We start from the raw sequence: 17,183 nt of genomic DNA on the forward strand, positions 1-17,183 counted from the left end.
ATGCAACTCGCATGGGCGTCTGGTTTTTATGAAGGTCATAAGACTAGAAGTCTTGGGTACTCGAGTAACCCCCCTTTTTTTTTCGTGAACGTTTTGTAAAATAAGCTACCCTGTTTAAAATTTCCAATAGGATCCCATCAAAAGCGACAAAAGCCACTTAGAAACCCATAAATTTTATTGGTTTCTAAGTGGCTTTTGTCGCTTTTGATGGGATCTTATTGGAGCTTTTCAACAGGGTACTTAAGAGATTATGTCTATAAATATCAATAAACGAAGATCACTGAATTTTTCCCAGTATTTTTTAGGGCCAGTTTTTCAATCCAAGATAAAATTATATACAGAATAAAATTATTATTGCCAGTATATTTATGTATATGAAATATATAGATATATTTTATCATTGGATAAAATTTTATTCTGGATTGAAAAACTGGCCCTTAGAGTATTCCAAAACGTTCGATATCTTATTCTAAATGACCATTGCAATGTGCAATAAAATTTTATCTTAGCTTATTATTTATTATCAGATGTCTGGAGTTTTCGAACATCTCAATGAGTTTCCCAACCTTTTTTTTAACAAATTTTACATCATTTTCCCTAGATATTTCCTACTTTTATAGATTATATAGATTATATAAATTATTTCATCACCTTTTCGATTTTCCTGCTCGCGCCGATTTTCTATTAATATTGTTAATATATTATCAAGTTTCCCAATTTTATCTATAGAGAGCGTTGCGGTCAGCTCTACAGATACACCAACAAACACAACACAGTGTATGCACTTGCAAATTAGTTTTCTACATACTTAACATATTTACATTATATCAGCGCCACCTTCACAAAACTCACCAAGTGGATTTTTTTTGTCATACAGAAATCTTTCCTCATTCTCTTTTATACATAGTTTGAGCAATGGTACATTTACAGATAGTACGGGATAGTGATTGTATGTCAATTTTTTACCATGGTTGATCGACTTGGTTAGTTTAACACTTTTTATTCGTATTTATTTTGTTGTAGTTGTGTTATTAATTTATTTTTTTTAAATATCCATGTTTATATTAATTAGTATTGTATTAAAAATTCCCAACATTTTACTCTGATATTTGGAGAACAATTTTTATTTCATGATTAATTGATACGATTTTTATGTCTATTAATCATACTATGATAAACATCATTGTTTAAGAGTTGGCATAATAACAAAAAATTCAGTGATATTATAATACAAAACAAAAATAAAGCAAGTTTCTTCAATTATTAGTTCCAAGCTTTAGTTTTGAAAGATAGAAACTGACGCATAATTTTAACGTTACATGCAAAGATAGTAAACAATGTAATTACTATCACAATCATACTCAATTTTGCATCATATTGTAAACTAAATACTTAGAAATTATAGGAAAAGTCAAAGACCTCTATTCTTTATATTAAGTTGAAATTTTATTTTTACTTAGCCTTATAAATTTTGATTTTAGTAAACAGTGAAGCTAATGCTCGTCGCATTACAATGGTTGAAAGTTGCTTCGGTAGTTCTGGTCAGGTAAGGAATAAATAATTGCTAGTTAGTATATAAAAGGTTGCAAATGTATAATTTACTATAAAAATTATTTGACAAATGAAACGAAGGGTTAACTCCACAGGCTATGGTTAAAACTTCCTCTTATTTTTTAGCTTAAAGTATCAGAAGGAGATTCCTTTCAGTAAATTAGTCTATTTTAACAACTTAAAACTATAGGTTTTTCTACTTATTGGTTTTTTGAAACTGAAAAATATAACTGCTATGCATTTTTAATTTGGAGCAAAAGTATTTTAAAATTCTCATTTATGGGAATATGTTACTAGCAATACTAGTCGATTTAACTAAAACTTTGTTATCTTTTTCTACCCCACTTAAATCGTTTTGCCCAATTTTTCGAATTTTTTATTCAACCGAAAGACAGATGAATATTCAAAAAATATTGTTTTTCAACTCCTCGCTATAAAAATCAATGATTAACAAAAAATTAAGAAATGATTGGTTTCGCCCCGATTTTCAAAAACCGAGTTCTTATTAGATCTCCTCGTTTTGATGTCTCATAATTATAAGCTACTCTGACAATTTTTACGATCATGTTCGTATTCACTCGGTGCAAAGTCATGGTAAGAAGAACCGAACTGAATACCTAGCGTACACAGTCGATAATTGAGGCACTATAAAGGGTATTTTTAATTTTCGAGTTAGCTAAATATGCGTAAAAATATTGATTTTAATATTAATTATATTTGGCTGGGAAAAAAATTTTTATAACGTTTTCTGAAGAAAATTGCCTGATAAAACCATAAAATTTAATAACTGGTTGGAAACTTTATTCAGTTTTATGAATTTTAATGAAATTCGTAAAGAATTGTATGCAATTACATAATATGAGTGTCGAAAGTTAATGACACTGTTAAAAATTTCATCTAATTTTATAGGAATTTATGAAATTATATAAGATTTTATAAAAATTTGTAACCCTCGCGGTCTTGAAATCACTTAGGATCCATGGTGGGTACATGAAGGGTCCACATAGGAGCTACACGGAATGGAGCTACATGTACTGTGGAACAACAGTGGATCCACTGTGGATTTTGTGACGTTTTGCCATCGTGGTTCCACCGTGGTTAAGCAAAGGCTTTCTTGTGAATCTATTGTGGTTTGACTGTGGTTCGATGGTGGTTTAGCGGTGTTCCTACTGTGGCTCCACAATGGTTCCATTGTGAATTTGCAATGGTTCCATTGTGAATTTGCAATGGTTCCATTGTAGGTCCCGAGTCGAAATTCGAGTTCTGTTTTAACCGTAATTTTTTTATTATGAATAATAATTATTATTGTTATAAAAAATAAGTAGTAGTAATTAAAAATAATTGTTATTAACATAAAAATTTATGATTAACAATTATTACAATTACTACTATAAAAATCGTTTATGAAAAAAAAAATATATAAATTAATTTTTTAACAAAAACACACAAATGAATGATTCCCCCAGTTTGAGAGAGTATTTTTTTACGAACAGGGATTATTTACTGTTCAGTTTGTATAGGTAAGGAGTAAGGAGGTAGGAGGAGAGGATTTTACTTATGCTAAATTAACCTTATACGCTTCGTAAGTAAAGAAATAAATAAAAATCGCTTTGCCCTAACCGAGAACCGAACTCGGAACCTATCGCTCGCCAGACTTACGCGCTACCCGCATCGCTACACGGCCGACTGAGAAAAGTTGAATCTCAGTAGTCTCAAAAACTTTTTAAATGACGCGTCTTCAAATGACTAAGTTCTAACCCTGTTTAAAATTTCCAATAGAATCCCATCAAAAGCGACAAAAGCCACTTAGAAACCCATAAATTTTATTGGTTTCTAAGTGGCTTTTGTCGTTTTTGATGGAATCTTATTGGAGATTTTCAACAGGGAAGTGGAATCTGAAAAGGAACTTTACGAAGAAATTAAATGAATAATAAAAATTATATCTACAGACATTCAAAATTGAAAATTAGTTTCCTATACTCAATTATTTATCTTATACTTCTATTTTCAATTGTAAGATTCGGTAATTGTTTATTTTCACGGGGTGTGAATCAACATGATTAGATTATTTTTTACTTAATAGATATTTTTTTAACTTCCCGCTAAAAAAATCGAAGATTTTCAAAAATTGGGAAGTTATTGGTTTTACCCCGTTTTTCGAAAATCGAGTTCTCATCAGATCTCGACGTTTTGAGGTCCTAGGAAGCTTTTCTGAATGTTTTCGCGATGATGTCTGTATGTACGTGTCCGTGTCCGTGTCCGTGTGTGTGTGTGTGTGTGTGTGTTTTTTTTTTATAGAGGTAAAATACATTTACGTATGCCAGGACTTGGTGTTGGTGCCAGGACTAGGTGTTGGTGCCTGGGTATGTCCGACTCAGAAGTCAATATTATTTTGCAACAATACCGATTAAACATCCTCCTCTCTCCTTTCCCCATAGATGTTACAGGGAAGACTGGATCGGGACCGCGTTACCATTACTTCGATCCAGTCCATGTTGTGTCTCACGACACCTACTTCTTGTTACTACTGGTTTCTAATTCCTTTCTGCGATTTTTTCGTTTAAAAGGCGCTGCGCGTAGGCTGCGACAGCTGACCAGTTTTCTTCTTTTGTGATCATGCAGGTTACCAAGCTCTCAGGGGAGAGCGTTGTGTCTATTGTTTCTTCGGTGCTGATTCTGTCGTCCTTCCACCGATCATACTCGAAAAACGTGTGCTCGGCGTTGTCAATTTTGTCTGGGCAGTATTTGCACGTTGATGTGCTGTGCAAACCCATCTTGAAAAGATAGGCATTGAACTGCTCATGTCCCGTCAATAGCTGGGTCAGGAAGAAGTCCGTGTCCCCGTGCTTTCGAGAAAGCCAGACGTTGATGTTTGGGATCAGGCGCGCTGTCCATCTGCCCGTCTCTCCCGATGTCCATCGGTCCTGCCACTCTTGCTGCGTTTCCGCCTTTATCCTCGTTCTTGCGTCCTTCATGTTTTCGTCACTATCTTTAGCGTCATAGAGTTTAACTCTCTCGAACGCTAATAGGTCGATGGGCGTGGCTTCCGCAATGACCAATACAGCCGCTTCGGAAACTGTGCGGTAGGCGCAGGTAACCCTGAGAGCGCCTCGCCGCTGTACTGCTGCTATCTTTCGCCGGTAGGTCTTCTGCTTTAATATGTCTGCCCATATCTCAGCTCCATAAAGAAGTACCGAGTAGACTGCTTCTAGAAGAACTCTTCTCTTTTTTGTTCTTGGTCCCATGGTGTTGGTCATAATTCTTGCTAGGCTAGACACCGTCTTGCTGGCTTTCTGGCATGCATTATCGAGGTGTTCGCGAAAAGATAGTTTTTCGTCTATCATTACCCCCAGATAGCGCAGGGCCCTTGTTGACGTTAGTGTTGTTCCTCCCATGTCCACAGCGAATGGTTTTGGGAACCATTTTTGACGAGTCAGAACGACCATCTCGGTTTTGTGCTTGGCGAGTTTCAGGTGGTGTTTATCGAGCCAAGTCTCGACGGCATCAATGGTTTCCCGAACTAGTAGTTCGGCCTCCTCTACGCTGTCTACTATTATCGTGGCCGCGACGTCGTCTGCAAGCCCGTTAGCTCTACTTGCTTTGGTAACAGAATCTTAAGAAGCTCGTCATAGTCGGCGTTCCATAAATCGGGCCCCATTATCGAGCCTTGCGGCACGCCAGCCGTTAAGGCGTATTCTTGTGTTCCTTCTGTAGTTTCCGCTATTAGCTTTCTTTCTTCAAGGTAGTTGTCGATTAGTGCCAAATTCTCTGGCTTTGCGTCAAATTTATGTTTCAGAGCGTCTAGGATATCTCCCCAATTCGCGCTGTTAAATGCGTTTTCGACATCTAGCGTAAGGAGAATGCATACTTTACGAGCTTTGAGGCTATCAGTCCATGCTTCTCTCGCTGTGCCTACGACTGTCTGGATCGCGCCGACTGTTGCACGTCCTTTCCGGAAGCCATGTTGGTTTGCAGCAAAGCCTCCAGCACGATCGATGTCGTTTCGTAGTCTTCGCTGTATAAGCTTTTGAGCAATTTCCCAGCAATGTCCAGCATGCAAAGTGGTCTGAACGACGAGGGTGTTACAGGGCCACCTTTGCCTTTATCTAGCAGAACCAATCTCTGCCGCTTCCAGACCGCGGGAAACGTGCCAGTTGCCAAGCATGCGTTGTAGGTGTTCAGGAGTACGTCTGGGTATTCCAGGGCTACAGTCTTGATCACCGATGCTGGGATGTCATCAGGGCCGGGTGCTTTTCCTGTTTTGAGTGACTTGGCCGCGTCTTGTAGTTCCTTAGTTGTGAAGGGTGTTACTTCGCTGTTTTTAGTGTAGTGTTTCTTCTCCCGCGTTGGGTGTTTGGGTAAAAGCTTCGCTACAATGCTGTCCATTAAGGCTGGAGATTTCGGCGCCTCTGGTGGAGCCTTTCCAAGTCGTTTGGTGACAATTTGGTAGGCTTTACCCCAGATATCTTTATCAAGGTCGTTACAGATCTCTTGCCACAATTTCGCTTTGCTTGCTTTGATTGCCCGGTTTAGGTTCTTTTTGGCCTGCTTATACTCGCTTAAATGTAGATCTTGATTAGGGAAGCATTTCGCAGCACTCGTTGCTAGCCAACGTAGTCTGTGGCATTTTTTTCGGAGTTCTGCTATGTCTGTTGACCACCAGAACGCCGGCCTAGGAAACTCTGATTTTTCAGCCGCGGCATAGAGGCGTCACATGCGGCAGCAATTTCCTTCATCGTATTTAGCACTGCCTTTTCCGTCTTGCTGCAGGTATCCGGAGTCGGGTTGTTCTGAAGGATAGACCAGCTTCGTGCAAGTGAAGCTTGCAATGCCTCTGGATCAAGCCTCTTGGGATTCCACTTCCGCTTAGCAAGGTCGCGTTGTGAAACCGAAGCAGATGCGAATCCAACGTTGAATGTCACGAACTGGTGATCACTGCCGCTGTATTCTTCGGATACAGTCCAGTCTTCGATCATGTTGGCAGTCCTTGGAGTCGCCAACAAGATGTCGAGGATGGATTCTTGGTACCCTGGTCTTCTAAAGGTCGTGGTGCTCCCGGTGTCCAGCACTATTCAGCACTGAGGTCGAGTCTAGCCGCGACGTCAGCGACCTCGTTACCTCTGGTGTCGGAGAAAGCAGCGCCCTACTCAGCCGATTTAGCGTTGAAGTCTCCGGCTACGATGACTTCGCCGTCGAATTTAGTGGCCGCATTTTCTATATTTGCCAGTTTCTATCGGAACACACTAATCCCTTCGTTAGGTGAGAGATAGACGCTCATGAAGTAGGTTGTGGGGGTTTGAATCCAGACAAAACCTGCTCCACTTCCGCTGTTGTTGACGGTAACGTTCTTTGTGTTCACAATCCAAATTGCTGCCATGCCAGTTTCGTCTGTGAACCATGTTTTTTACCTTCGATGTTTAGATATTGCTCGCAGATAAAGTAGACGTCGATTTTATCTTCAGACACGCTGGCGCAGCAGGTTTTGCGCCAAGGTGCACCTATTCAGATTGCCTTGTAGTATGCGTGTCATTTCTGCCCTCTCGTGGCTTCTACAAGTGCTGTGCGGAACGCCTTGCAAACTCCAGTGCCAGAAATATGACATAGACCATCCTGGGCATTTTTGTCCGGAGCACAAAGGAAGCATTTTGGCTTCTCCGTGCAGTTTACGGCCTTGTGGTTCTCTCCGCCACATTTGTAGCAGCATTTGCTTCTGTCTGGTCCCGCACATTGACGTGTTTGGTGTTCAAAACCAAGACATTTAAAACAGCGTGTTGCTTTTGCAACTGGGCGTATACGACAGTTCATCCAACCGATCATTATACGGAACTTGTCAAAGGCCTTAATCGCACTGGCCTCGTCTACTTCGCAGAAGGCTGCCCGATTGCCTCGTGGTGTGGGTTTTGTCAAATTTATCCGTTTGACCTCCAGGCTGTCAGTGAATTCACGTTTGAGTGCTTCACGGACTTCGCTCTCGGTAGGGATTTCATCCAAGTCGAGGATCTCAATCGTTGTTGTCAGTGTTAGCGTCTTGACCGTGCCGATGTTTGCAGTGGCTGACTTTACTGCATCGGTGAAAGCCTTGCTGTCTTCGGTCTTTCGAGCCATTTCAAGGAGAACGCCTCCGTGGTTCGTCTTTTTAATAGACTTTATGTCTACGCCCGTCTCGACAGGGCTTACTTTGACCTTGATTTTCTTGAGGAGATCGGCGTATGTTCGCCCTTCAGCTGGTTGGACAAGAACAGCTTTAGTTTTTGTCTTCTTCCTCCTCGGTTTCTTGGAGCCACCGTTGTTTGGCTGGTTTTGGGCTGTAGCAGATTGAGCCGCTGGCTCCTGTTCTTTCTTTTTCTTGTTTTGCCGAGTCACTTTGGTCCAGGTATCATCCCGGGCTGTCTTTTTCTGTGCTGGCTTGTCAATTTCTGCGGAAGGACTGGGCGTGGACAGCGGCCTCTTCTTGTTGTTGCCCTCTCCTTCCTGTGATAATTTCTTAGAAGTGACCAGAGGTGGCTGTGATTTTTTGCTCAGACTCGGAGATGTTTGAGTCGTTGACGCCGACGTCGTTGGTGATTTGTTGGCCAGCCTATATGCCATACTAATAGACGTAACCAATTTTCTGATCTCATGATGGAGATTCTTCTTGTCTTTTATGAAGTCAGCTAACTCTTCGATCTTGCTACCGAGCCTCTCCATTGGTGACTGTTGGCCTGTAACGGTCGGTACAGAGTTGATTCTTCCTCGGTAGGTTTGATTAGTGACAGGAGCAAAAGGTCCTCCACTTTTTGGAGGTATGTTGCTCAGCTGTTCGTTCTCTGTCATCTGGACTGATTTCGTACTCCCTGTAACCTTGCTAGTATTGCTAGACAGCAGAGCCATGGGGTCTACTCCGCTGTTCAAACGGTCGCTTGATAACGACGAGTTTAGGCCCGTTTGCAAGCCTTCCCTCGCCGGCACTGAGGTATCCCCCCTCTGCACCGTAGACGATGTTTGAAATTCATCTGTCATTTTCATATCATCTTTTGCTAGGTTTTGGTCCACCCCGAGTATTCTATTTCCTCGGTATCCGACGCATCTGACGTGCAGATATGCTGGGCATTCCCCTATCCGCTACCTGGGGAGGCGCCTGATGCGGGACCCAGCAAGCCCGACACGCGCGCGTGTGTGTGTGTGTGTGCGTGCGTGCGTGTGTGTGTATGTGTGTATGTATGTAACCCTTTTATAACTTTTGAACGGCTCGACCGATTTCATCGCGGTTGGCGCCATTCGAAAGGGCTTGACCAAACTTAGATTTTGAATACACTTTGGACCGATTCGGATCGGTAGATTTTGAGAAATTTCAAAAAAAATTTTTTTCAATGTGGTTTTTTTGGAATAACTTTTAAACGGCTCTACCGATTAATTCCAAAAACTAATCAGCTCTTAACATAAAAAAACAACGTCGATCACCGCTAGCTCGGTCAAAATCGGTTGATTCGTTCATGAGTTATTAGTACTCGAGGGCCTCAAGGCCAGAGGCTGCCCTAGCAACATTTACGCGGTAATTCGGAATTACTTTGAGGACAGATCAGTCGCGCTGTCATGGGGTTTTGGTAGCGAGTCAAAAACGCCAACGCGAGGGTGCCCGCAAGGATCAGTGCTAGGACCATTATTTTGGAACATCATGTTCGATGATCTCCTTAAGAGACTCGAACTGACAGAACACGGGAATAAATTTGTTGCGTTTGCTGACGATTTGCTCGTCTTAGTAGAAGGCTCTTCGAGAAAAGAAATAGAGCACAATAGTCAAATAGTAGTAGATAAGATACTGGAATGGTGCTGTTCCGCAAAGCTCGAGCTGTCGAAGTCGAAGACTGAAGCCATCTTCCTCAAGAACGAATTTGTACATCGCGGTCCACGTAAGGACAAAAAGAGCCCGTACCCCTATGAAGCAAAAGGACGACAGAGAAAGCCCAAATACGATAACAAACCGTCAAAAATAATGATAGGAGACTCCAAAGTCAAATTCAAATCGAGCGTTAGATACTTAGGGGTACACTTCGACGAGGGCCTCAAAGTGAAAAATCACATTAAAACAAGGCGCGCGAAACTAAGTAGGGTATTCGGGCGCATGCGACGTATTGCGCGGGCAAAATGGGGATTGCGATACCCAGCTATGTCCACCATATACAAGGGTTTCTTTATGCCTGTCGTCACATATGCGGCGGCAGCTTGAAGTGACCGTTGCGATAGGGAGGACTGGAGACATCTTCGAGCACTTCAGCGTTTTTACGTTTTTCCAGACGTAGCAGAGCGTCTAACAAACAAATGGATCAGCCCTAACTTCTGGCTGACCCAAATCCTAACCGGCCACGGTTGCTTTAGAGAATACCAATACAAGTACGAACATACGGATAGTAGATTCTGCGACGAGTGTAGGGAGAATGGGTTAGGAGAAAGGGTCGACAACGTGGAGCACTTAATGCTTGAATGCCATGAGTACGAGCCTCAACGTGAGGTGCTCAAGGACATATGGGGTGGGAACGCGGAGTGGGCAAGCGTTGCGCGTGCGATTGCCACATCCCAAAGTAACTTCAAGCTTTTAAAAGGTTTCAGTAAAGTAGTAATGTGTTGCAAACTCCAAACCCAGCTAGCTAATGAAAACGCGACTAGGGACGAGACTCAACAGACATCCACCTAGGTAGAGTCGGAGCGCCTACGCACAAGCGATATGCTCCACACAATTGTGAGGACAGTATAAAGCTTTGGATGACTGACGTAGAATAAGCTAGGGAAAATGACCACAAATAACACATGTGCCCGGGCACCCTACACACGCAAACACTTACATGTAAAGTCATACTTTACACACAACACATCACACAAACAACATGGTCTTCAATCGACTCCGCCTCCGCGTGGTCCCCGCTGGATACTGCTCATATCCTGTGGGTACATCTCGATGTGCCTACAGGGAATGAGTTGCCAGAGGAGTCGATGAGAGTTGCACACACTTACAATTATACGCAACTCTTGCAGCTGTTCAATGAATGTGTATAAACACAAGAGAACGGCGGTTTTTCCTTGTCCGCGAACTGGGCTGTGTTCTCGTTATGGTGGGAGTAGGACAAATATACGTGCGTGTATAGCTCTTTTGAGCCCAGGAAACGGCCTCTTCGGAGGTAGGCGAAAGCTTCGCCATATATTCTTCGTTCATGAGTTATCGTTGTCGAAAGAAAACCGAAAAAAGTGTTTTTTCGGAATCACTCCGAAATTTCTAGTTCGATCAATTCATACTCATTTCAATACATACAAGAATTTGTTATGAAGCTTCAAAAACTGCGTCGAATGCTGCCAACCACGTAAAACTCGGTTCACTCATTCAAAAGTTATTGCGGTTTGAAAATTGCAAAAATTGTATTTTATTAAACTGCTACTAGATTTTTGAGCTCAGAGAGCTCAAAATGACACAATAATCATATTTTTGAGCTCGAAGTGCTCAAAAACGTAATGTGTAATTTTGAGCGCTTTAGTACAAAATGAGCGGGAAGTTGAAGGGATGGCCTTTAAGGTCAATCGTCGTCCTAATTTTTTTTCTAGAATAAATCTAAAATAGAAAATTTTTTTTTTTCAAAAATGTTAATTTTTGAGATAAGAAAAATTATGAAACATGTCAATTTTTTAACTAAAAACAAATGATGAAAAATGCCAAATTTTGGGTTAAAAAAAGTTTTAGCAAAATATCTACAAATTAATATTTTTGAAGAATATTTTTTTTTCTACTTGGTCTTTAGGGTCAACTGTCATCCTAATTTTTAACTTCCCGCTAAGAAAATTGAAAACTTACAAAAATCGGGAAGTTATTGTTTCTACCCCGTTTTTCGAAAATCGAGTTTTCATCAGATCTCGACGTTTTGAGGTCCTTGGAAGCTTCCCTGACTATTCCCACGATGGTGTCCGTGCGGCTGTATGTATGTATGTGTGTGTGAGGGTGTGTATGTATGTAAACCTCTTAAAACTTTTGATCAGCTCGGCCGATCGGATCGAAATAGGTGGCGATCCAAAGAGTATCATTGCCATTAAATTTCGTGAAAATTTGAATCGATTCGGTTCGCTAGATTTTGAGAAATCTTAAAAATTAAATTTTCAAAAAATCGTTTTCTTGGAATTACTTTTAAACGGCTTTACCGATCAATTTCAAAAACTAATCAGCTCTTAAGCTTTAAAAACCACGCCGATTGCCACCAGTCCGATCAAAATCGGTTGATTCGTTCGAGAGTTATCAAAAACGAAAAATTTCGAAAAAAGTGTTTTTTTCACATATCTTCGAGATTTCTTTTTGGATCATTTTTGACAAAATAGAATAATTATTAGAGCTAAAAAAATCACGTTGATTGCCACCAAGAACGTGAAAATTGGTTCATTGGTTCGTGAGTTATCGTTGTCGAAAAAATTCGGAAAAAGTGAATTTTTCAAATTTCTCTAAGATTTTCGGTTCGATCAGTTTGTGTTCAAAAGTATATCATAGATTCTGAAAAAGTGCGTTGAATACAGCTAACCGCCTGAAAATTGATTCATTCATTTAGAAATTATTGCACACGGAGAAAAAAGTATTGCTATTATAGTGATCCAGTGGATCGTGAACGAAGTATCGTGATTAGCTCAAAACAGTATTGTCATATTCACCATACGAATACAGTTATGCTCGAAACAGTGAATACTGAATACCGCGCTCAACTGTATAGTGAATATCTCAAAACGTTTTCTTACTACAGCGAAACGGATCGTGATTATCACTAACCACGACGCGTTCAGCGCCACCACACATAACCAAGTCTGAAACTTACGAGTTTATTTATTTACAATTTTGGTGATGAAATAGCGATACTTGCACCAATTTATATTAACAGCGATATGGACAATTGGGTTGATAAATTACTCGAGTGGAATCTTGAAGAACTCGTGTCGTTTTTTGAAGGTCTAGTAAAGAAATAAATCTTCCTATGAACTGTGTTAGTGCTGTGTCCGTGGTTATTGTATATAATTCTACTGCGTTGATAAAGAAAAACAATGAACATTATATATTATATTAAATAAATAACATTTGTGTTTTCATAAAAGGTTTTTTTAGCATAAATAATTTGATCCCATACTACTTTACGCAAAAATATGTTATTTTTTTTATAAAGTACATGGAGTAATAAAGAAGTAAAAATTCCATTAAAAAATATTTTTCTTATGATAAAAATAATTGCGTATTTTTGATGAATATATCAATAATACAAATTTCTAGGCTAATATTTTTAAAAATCAAAAAAAAAAGTCATAAAATAAATTCCAACTGCTGTCAGTCATTATTTAAACATTTTTAAACCTAACCTAATTCTTGACTGTCATATAAACTACACAAAAATTTTAAACTAATCAAGCTATACAAGGAATTCGTATTTATGTTTATAACAATAATATACGAAAAAACTAAAAAAAAAAATAATCTGCAATAACATATAATTAACATTTAATCAAAAACAACTAATAATCATCTATAAACCATAGCAATATAGACATTCGATATCCGAATCCATGTGGATCGTGATAATCACGATCCACTAGATTGGACATATGCGCATCTAAAGTATATTCATACGTGGATCGTGATCATCACTATACTGTATTGTGATAATAGCAACACTTTTTTCTCCGTGCAGTTTGAAAATTCAAAAAATACGGTTTTATTAAACTTTTATCAGCCTTTTGAGCTCGAAGAGCTCAAAAACATACAAAAGCTACTTCTTTCAGCTCGAAGAGCTCAAAAGCATACAAAAGCTACTTCTTTGAGCTCTTCGAGCTCAAAATAACACACAAATTGTATTTTTGAGCTCGAAGGGCTCAGAAACGTCATAAGTGCAATTTAAAGCGTTTAGGTATAGAACTGGCGGGAAGTTGCAGGGATGGCTTTTAGGGTCAACCGTTTTCCAGATTTTTTTTTATTAGATTGAATTTAAAATAGAAAAATTTTTTTTAATTTTTTGAAAAATTTTAATTTTTAGATCAAAAACAATTGTGAAAAATTTCAATTGTAGAATAAAAAAAAATTAGGAAAACGGTTGACCCTAAAAGCCATCCCTGCAACTTTCCGCTCATTTCGTACCTACCCGACCAGAAATTTAAGTTCGGCGGTGGTTCGTTTCGAATTAGGCATGCCGAATTCCAAGTTCGCGCCGAACCAGGAAGCCAAAGTTGGCCCACGTCCCAAAAGTAACGCAGTCGCGAGTTTGGGCCTAACTTGGCTTCCGACTTAGGCGGTGGTTTGGAAACCACACTTGCTGGTGACTATCCAAGCCTCATTCGGTCCGAATTTGGCTACCTAACTAGGCAGCAATTCAGAAACTAAATTCGCACGGAAGAATCCAAATTGAATCCTTTTTTTGTTTTTAGCTATTTTTTTTATAAAGCAAAAATTAATAATAATGAATGCTTATTTTTTTCAATTTACTTTTTAAATTTTAAATATAAATATCGACTTTAGGACAAAATTTTTTAAATATTAAGTAAATAAAAAAATTTTTTTTTTATTTAGTATTATTTTTTTATATTTTCGGTCATTTTTTCGCTTTTTAGGGTTTTTCTTACTATGAAGAAGTTTTTTTTGATTGGTCGATTTTATGGGTCAAGGGGGGAGGAAATGATCGAGTTAGATACATTAGTCACACACAACACTTAAATTTACCTCACACTCGCCTTAAGAATAATTATAATTAATAATTATTAATTATTAAAAATTTTACATGTCGAACGCGAAACTCGAACACTGTACCCGACGCACGAGAGCCCTATACCATACCGCGACGCTACGCCGATGATGAGCGACCTCTTGCCTCAAGATACTTATAAGCCCGACACTTCGGCAAACATTCGGTTACCGTTACAACGGTCGAGTTAGGAATTCCGATATTATACCTAAGTAAGGACTTGCCACAGACTTACCTAGTCAAGTTTCATTTTGATAGACCAAGCTTCAGAATACAGGTTGCCGTTACTTCATAACAGTTTGACAATCCATGACATACCGAACTTAGGCATTTCCACTGTTTTGCCTAAAGAAGCTCGATCGTGGTATGCCAAGTTTCGGTAAACCTTTGGTTACCGTTATTTCATAACAGTTTGGCAACCCATGAAATGCCGAACTTAGGCATTGCCATAGATTTTCCGAAGTAAGTCCGAACTTGGTGAACCAAACTTCGGTAAGCCTTTGGTTACTGTTATTTCATAACAGTTTGACAATCCATGATATACCGAACTTAGGCATTTCCACAGGTTTGCTTAAGTAAGCCCGAGCTTGGTGAACTAAACTTCGGTAAGCCTTTGGTTACCGTTATTTCGTACTAATTAGGCAATCCATGATATCCCGAACTTAGGTATTGCCAAAGGTTTGCCTAAATGAGCCCGAGCTTGGTGAACCAAACTTCGGTAAACCTTTAGTTACCGTTATTTCGTACTAATTAGGCAATCCATTATATGCCGAACTTAGGCAGTGCCAAACTATTACGAGATTACATCGAATGTAGAATTCTTTTGGCATACCAATGTTCGGCTTGCCTAATTTAAAATAAATAAGATCCGAATTGGGCTAGCCTAAATTCGGAAAGCCAACTTCGCCCCGAACTGATTTTTCGGCATACCTCACTAAAATTCTAGTCGGGTAAGCGTTTCGGTAAACCTTTGGTTACCGTTATTTCATAACAGTTTGGCAACCCATGAAATGCCGAACTTAGGCATTGCCACAGATTTTTCGAAATGAGCCCGAGTTTGGTGAACCAAACTTCGGTAAGCCTTTGGTTACCGTTATTTCATACTAATTAGGCAATCCATGACATGCCGAACTTAGGTATTGCCACAGGTTTGCCTAAGTGAGCCCGAGCTTGGTGAACCAAACTTCGGTAAACCTTTGGTTACCGTTATTTCGTACCAATTAGGCAATCCATGATATGCCGAACTTAGGCAGTGCCAAACTATTACGAGATTACATCGAATGTGGGATTCTTTTGGCATACCAATGTTCGGCTTGCCTAATTTAAAACAAATAAGATCCGAATTGGGCTAGCCTAAGTTCGGAAAGCCAACTTCGCCCCGAACTGATTTTTCGGCATGCCTCACTAAAATTCTAGTCGGGTAAGCACTTAAAATTGCATTTATGATGTTTTTGAGCTCTTCGAGCTCAAAAATACAGTTTATGTGTCCTTTTGAGCTTTACGAGCTCAAAGAGATAGCTTTCCTATGCTTTTGAGCTCTTCGAGCTTAAAAATCTTATCAAAGTTCGATAAAACACGATTTTTTTTAATTTTCAAAGGGGGCGTCCATTAATTACGTGAGGTGTTCTAGGGGGGGAGTGGATCATGCTAAATCTTACCAAATCTCACTTAGGGGGAAGGGGGGGATCTTAACAAATATCACGTAATTTTTTCTCTAGCAGAAAACAGTGTAAAATTGCGTGAAAAAGTATTTCTATAATAAAATATGGCCAAATTTGACACAATAGTGTTTGTCGTATTCGTCTGAACCCTGCAGAGCAGCAAAGTAGCGCTCGATTGTTTAATTTGATTATTGATCGATAGGATTCACTAATTTTTTAGGTATAGATTTCTTTAGAAATCTATCGGTGGTAGCCGGTCTCATGTCGTAATTTTAATACAATTTTGTCATAATATGTTTAATTATCTTCAATTTAAACTATTGTTCGTCGACTTTTAATACTTTTTTCAATTTATTTCGTAGTTGAGAAAATTAAAAAAAAAATCAATAATAAATTAAATTTTAGCTTTTATCATCAAATGACTTTTATATGTAAAAAATCCTATTTTTTAGGTAGATGTCTTTAAATATCTATTTGCTGTAGTCAGTCTCATGTCGTTATTTGCAAAAATATAATAAAAAATGAATTTTAGGACATTACGGCCTTTTAATAACGTGTTTTTTTCAATATTCAAACAAGAAATCTACCTATCCATGTCGGGTGTAGCCGAATGGCACTTTTTTTCTCAATAATCCAACCCGTTTACAGCCAAAACATAAATTTTGAATAATCTCGCGTGAGATTAGGAGAGGGGGGAGGGAGTTGAGGAAAATCTTACGAAATCTTATCAAGGGGGGAAGGGGGGTTAAAAAATTCTCAAAAATGCCTCACGTAATTTATGGACGCCCCCAAACTGCTATAACTTTTGAATGAATTAACCGATTTGCACGCGGTTAACGGTAATCGATGGGGTTTTTGAGCTCTATAAATAATTCTAAACAAAAAAATTAGGAAAACGGTTGACCCTAAAGGCCATTCCTGCAACTTCCCGCTAATTCTGTTAATACCTGGCCGCTTTTTTCAGCTCTTCGAGCTCAAAAGTACAATCTGTGTGTTGTTTTAAGCTCTCCGAGCTCAAAAAGATACCTTTTCTATGCTTTTGAGCTCTTTGAGCTCAAAAGTCTGATAGAAGTTTCATAGAACACTATTTTTTGAATGTTCATACCGCAATAACTTTTGAATGAATGAACCGATTTTTACGCGGTTGGCGGTATTCTACGTAGTTTTTTAAGCCTTATAAATAATTTCTAAGTTGCAATTGGTCAAACTAGAAATTTCGGAGTAACTCTGAAAAAACACTTTTTTCGGT

General features: G+C 39.1%; 2 protein-coding genes across 2 annotated transcripts in view; one reads left to right on the plus strand and one right to left on the minus strand.

Annotated features, from left to right (window-relative positions):
* The window catches only part of LOC123259243 (tryptophan--tRNA ligase, mitochondrial), a 79,470-nt gene that overhangs the window by 57,630 nt on the left and 4,657 nt on the right, over positions 1 to 17,183 (minus strand). The window lies entirely within an intron of this gene.
* Positions 831 to 17,183, plus strand: part of LOC123259244 (pleckstrin homology domain-containing family F member 1 homolog) — a 132,049-nt gene continuing 115,696 nt past the window's right edge. Inside the window, exons 1-2 of the mRNA XM_044719585.1 lie at positions 831 to 983; positions 1,482 to 1,546. Of these exons, the coding sequence (XP_044575520.1) occupies positions 968 to 983; positions 1,482 to 1,546 (81 nt within the window). The 5' untranslated portion in view covers positions 831 to 967. The remainder of the gene's footprint in view (positions 984 to 1,481; positions 1,547 to 17,183) is intronic.

This window comes from Cotesia glomerata, linkage group LG2 (genome assembly GCF_020080835.1).
Source record: "Cotesia glomerata isolate CgM1 linkage group LG2, MPM_Cglom_v2.3, whole genome shotgun sequence".
In the NCBI taxonomy this organism is placed as follows: Eukaryota; Metazoa; Arthropoda; class Insecta; order Hymenoptera; family Braconidae; genus Cotesia; species Cotesia glomerata.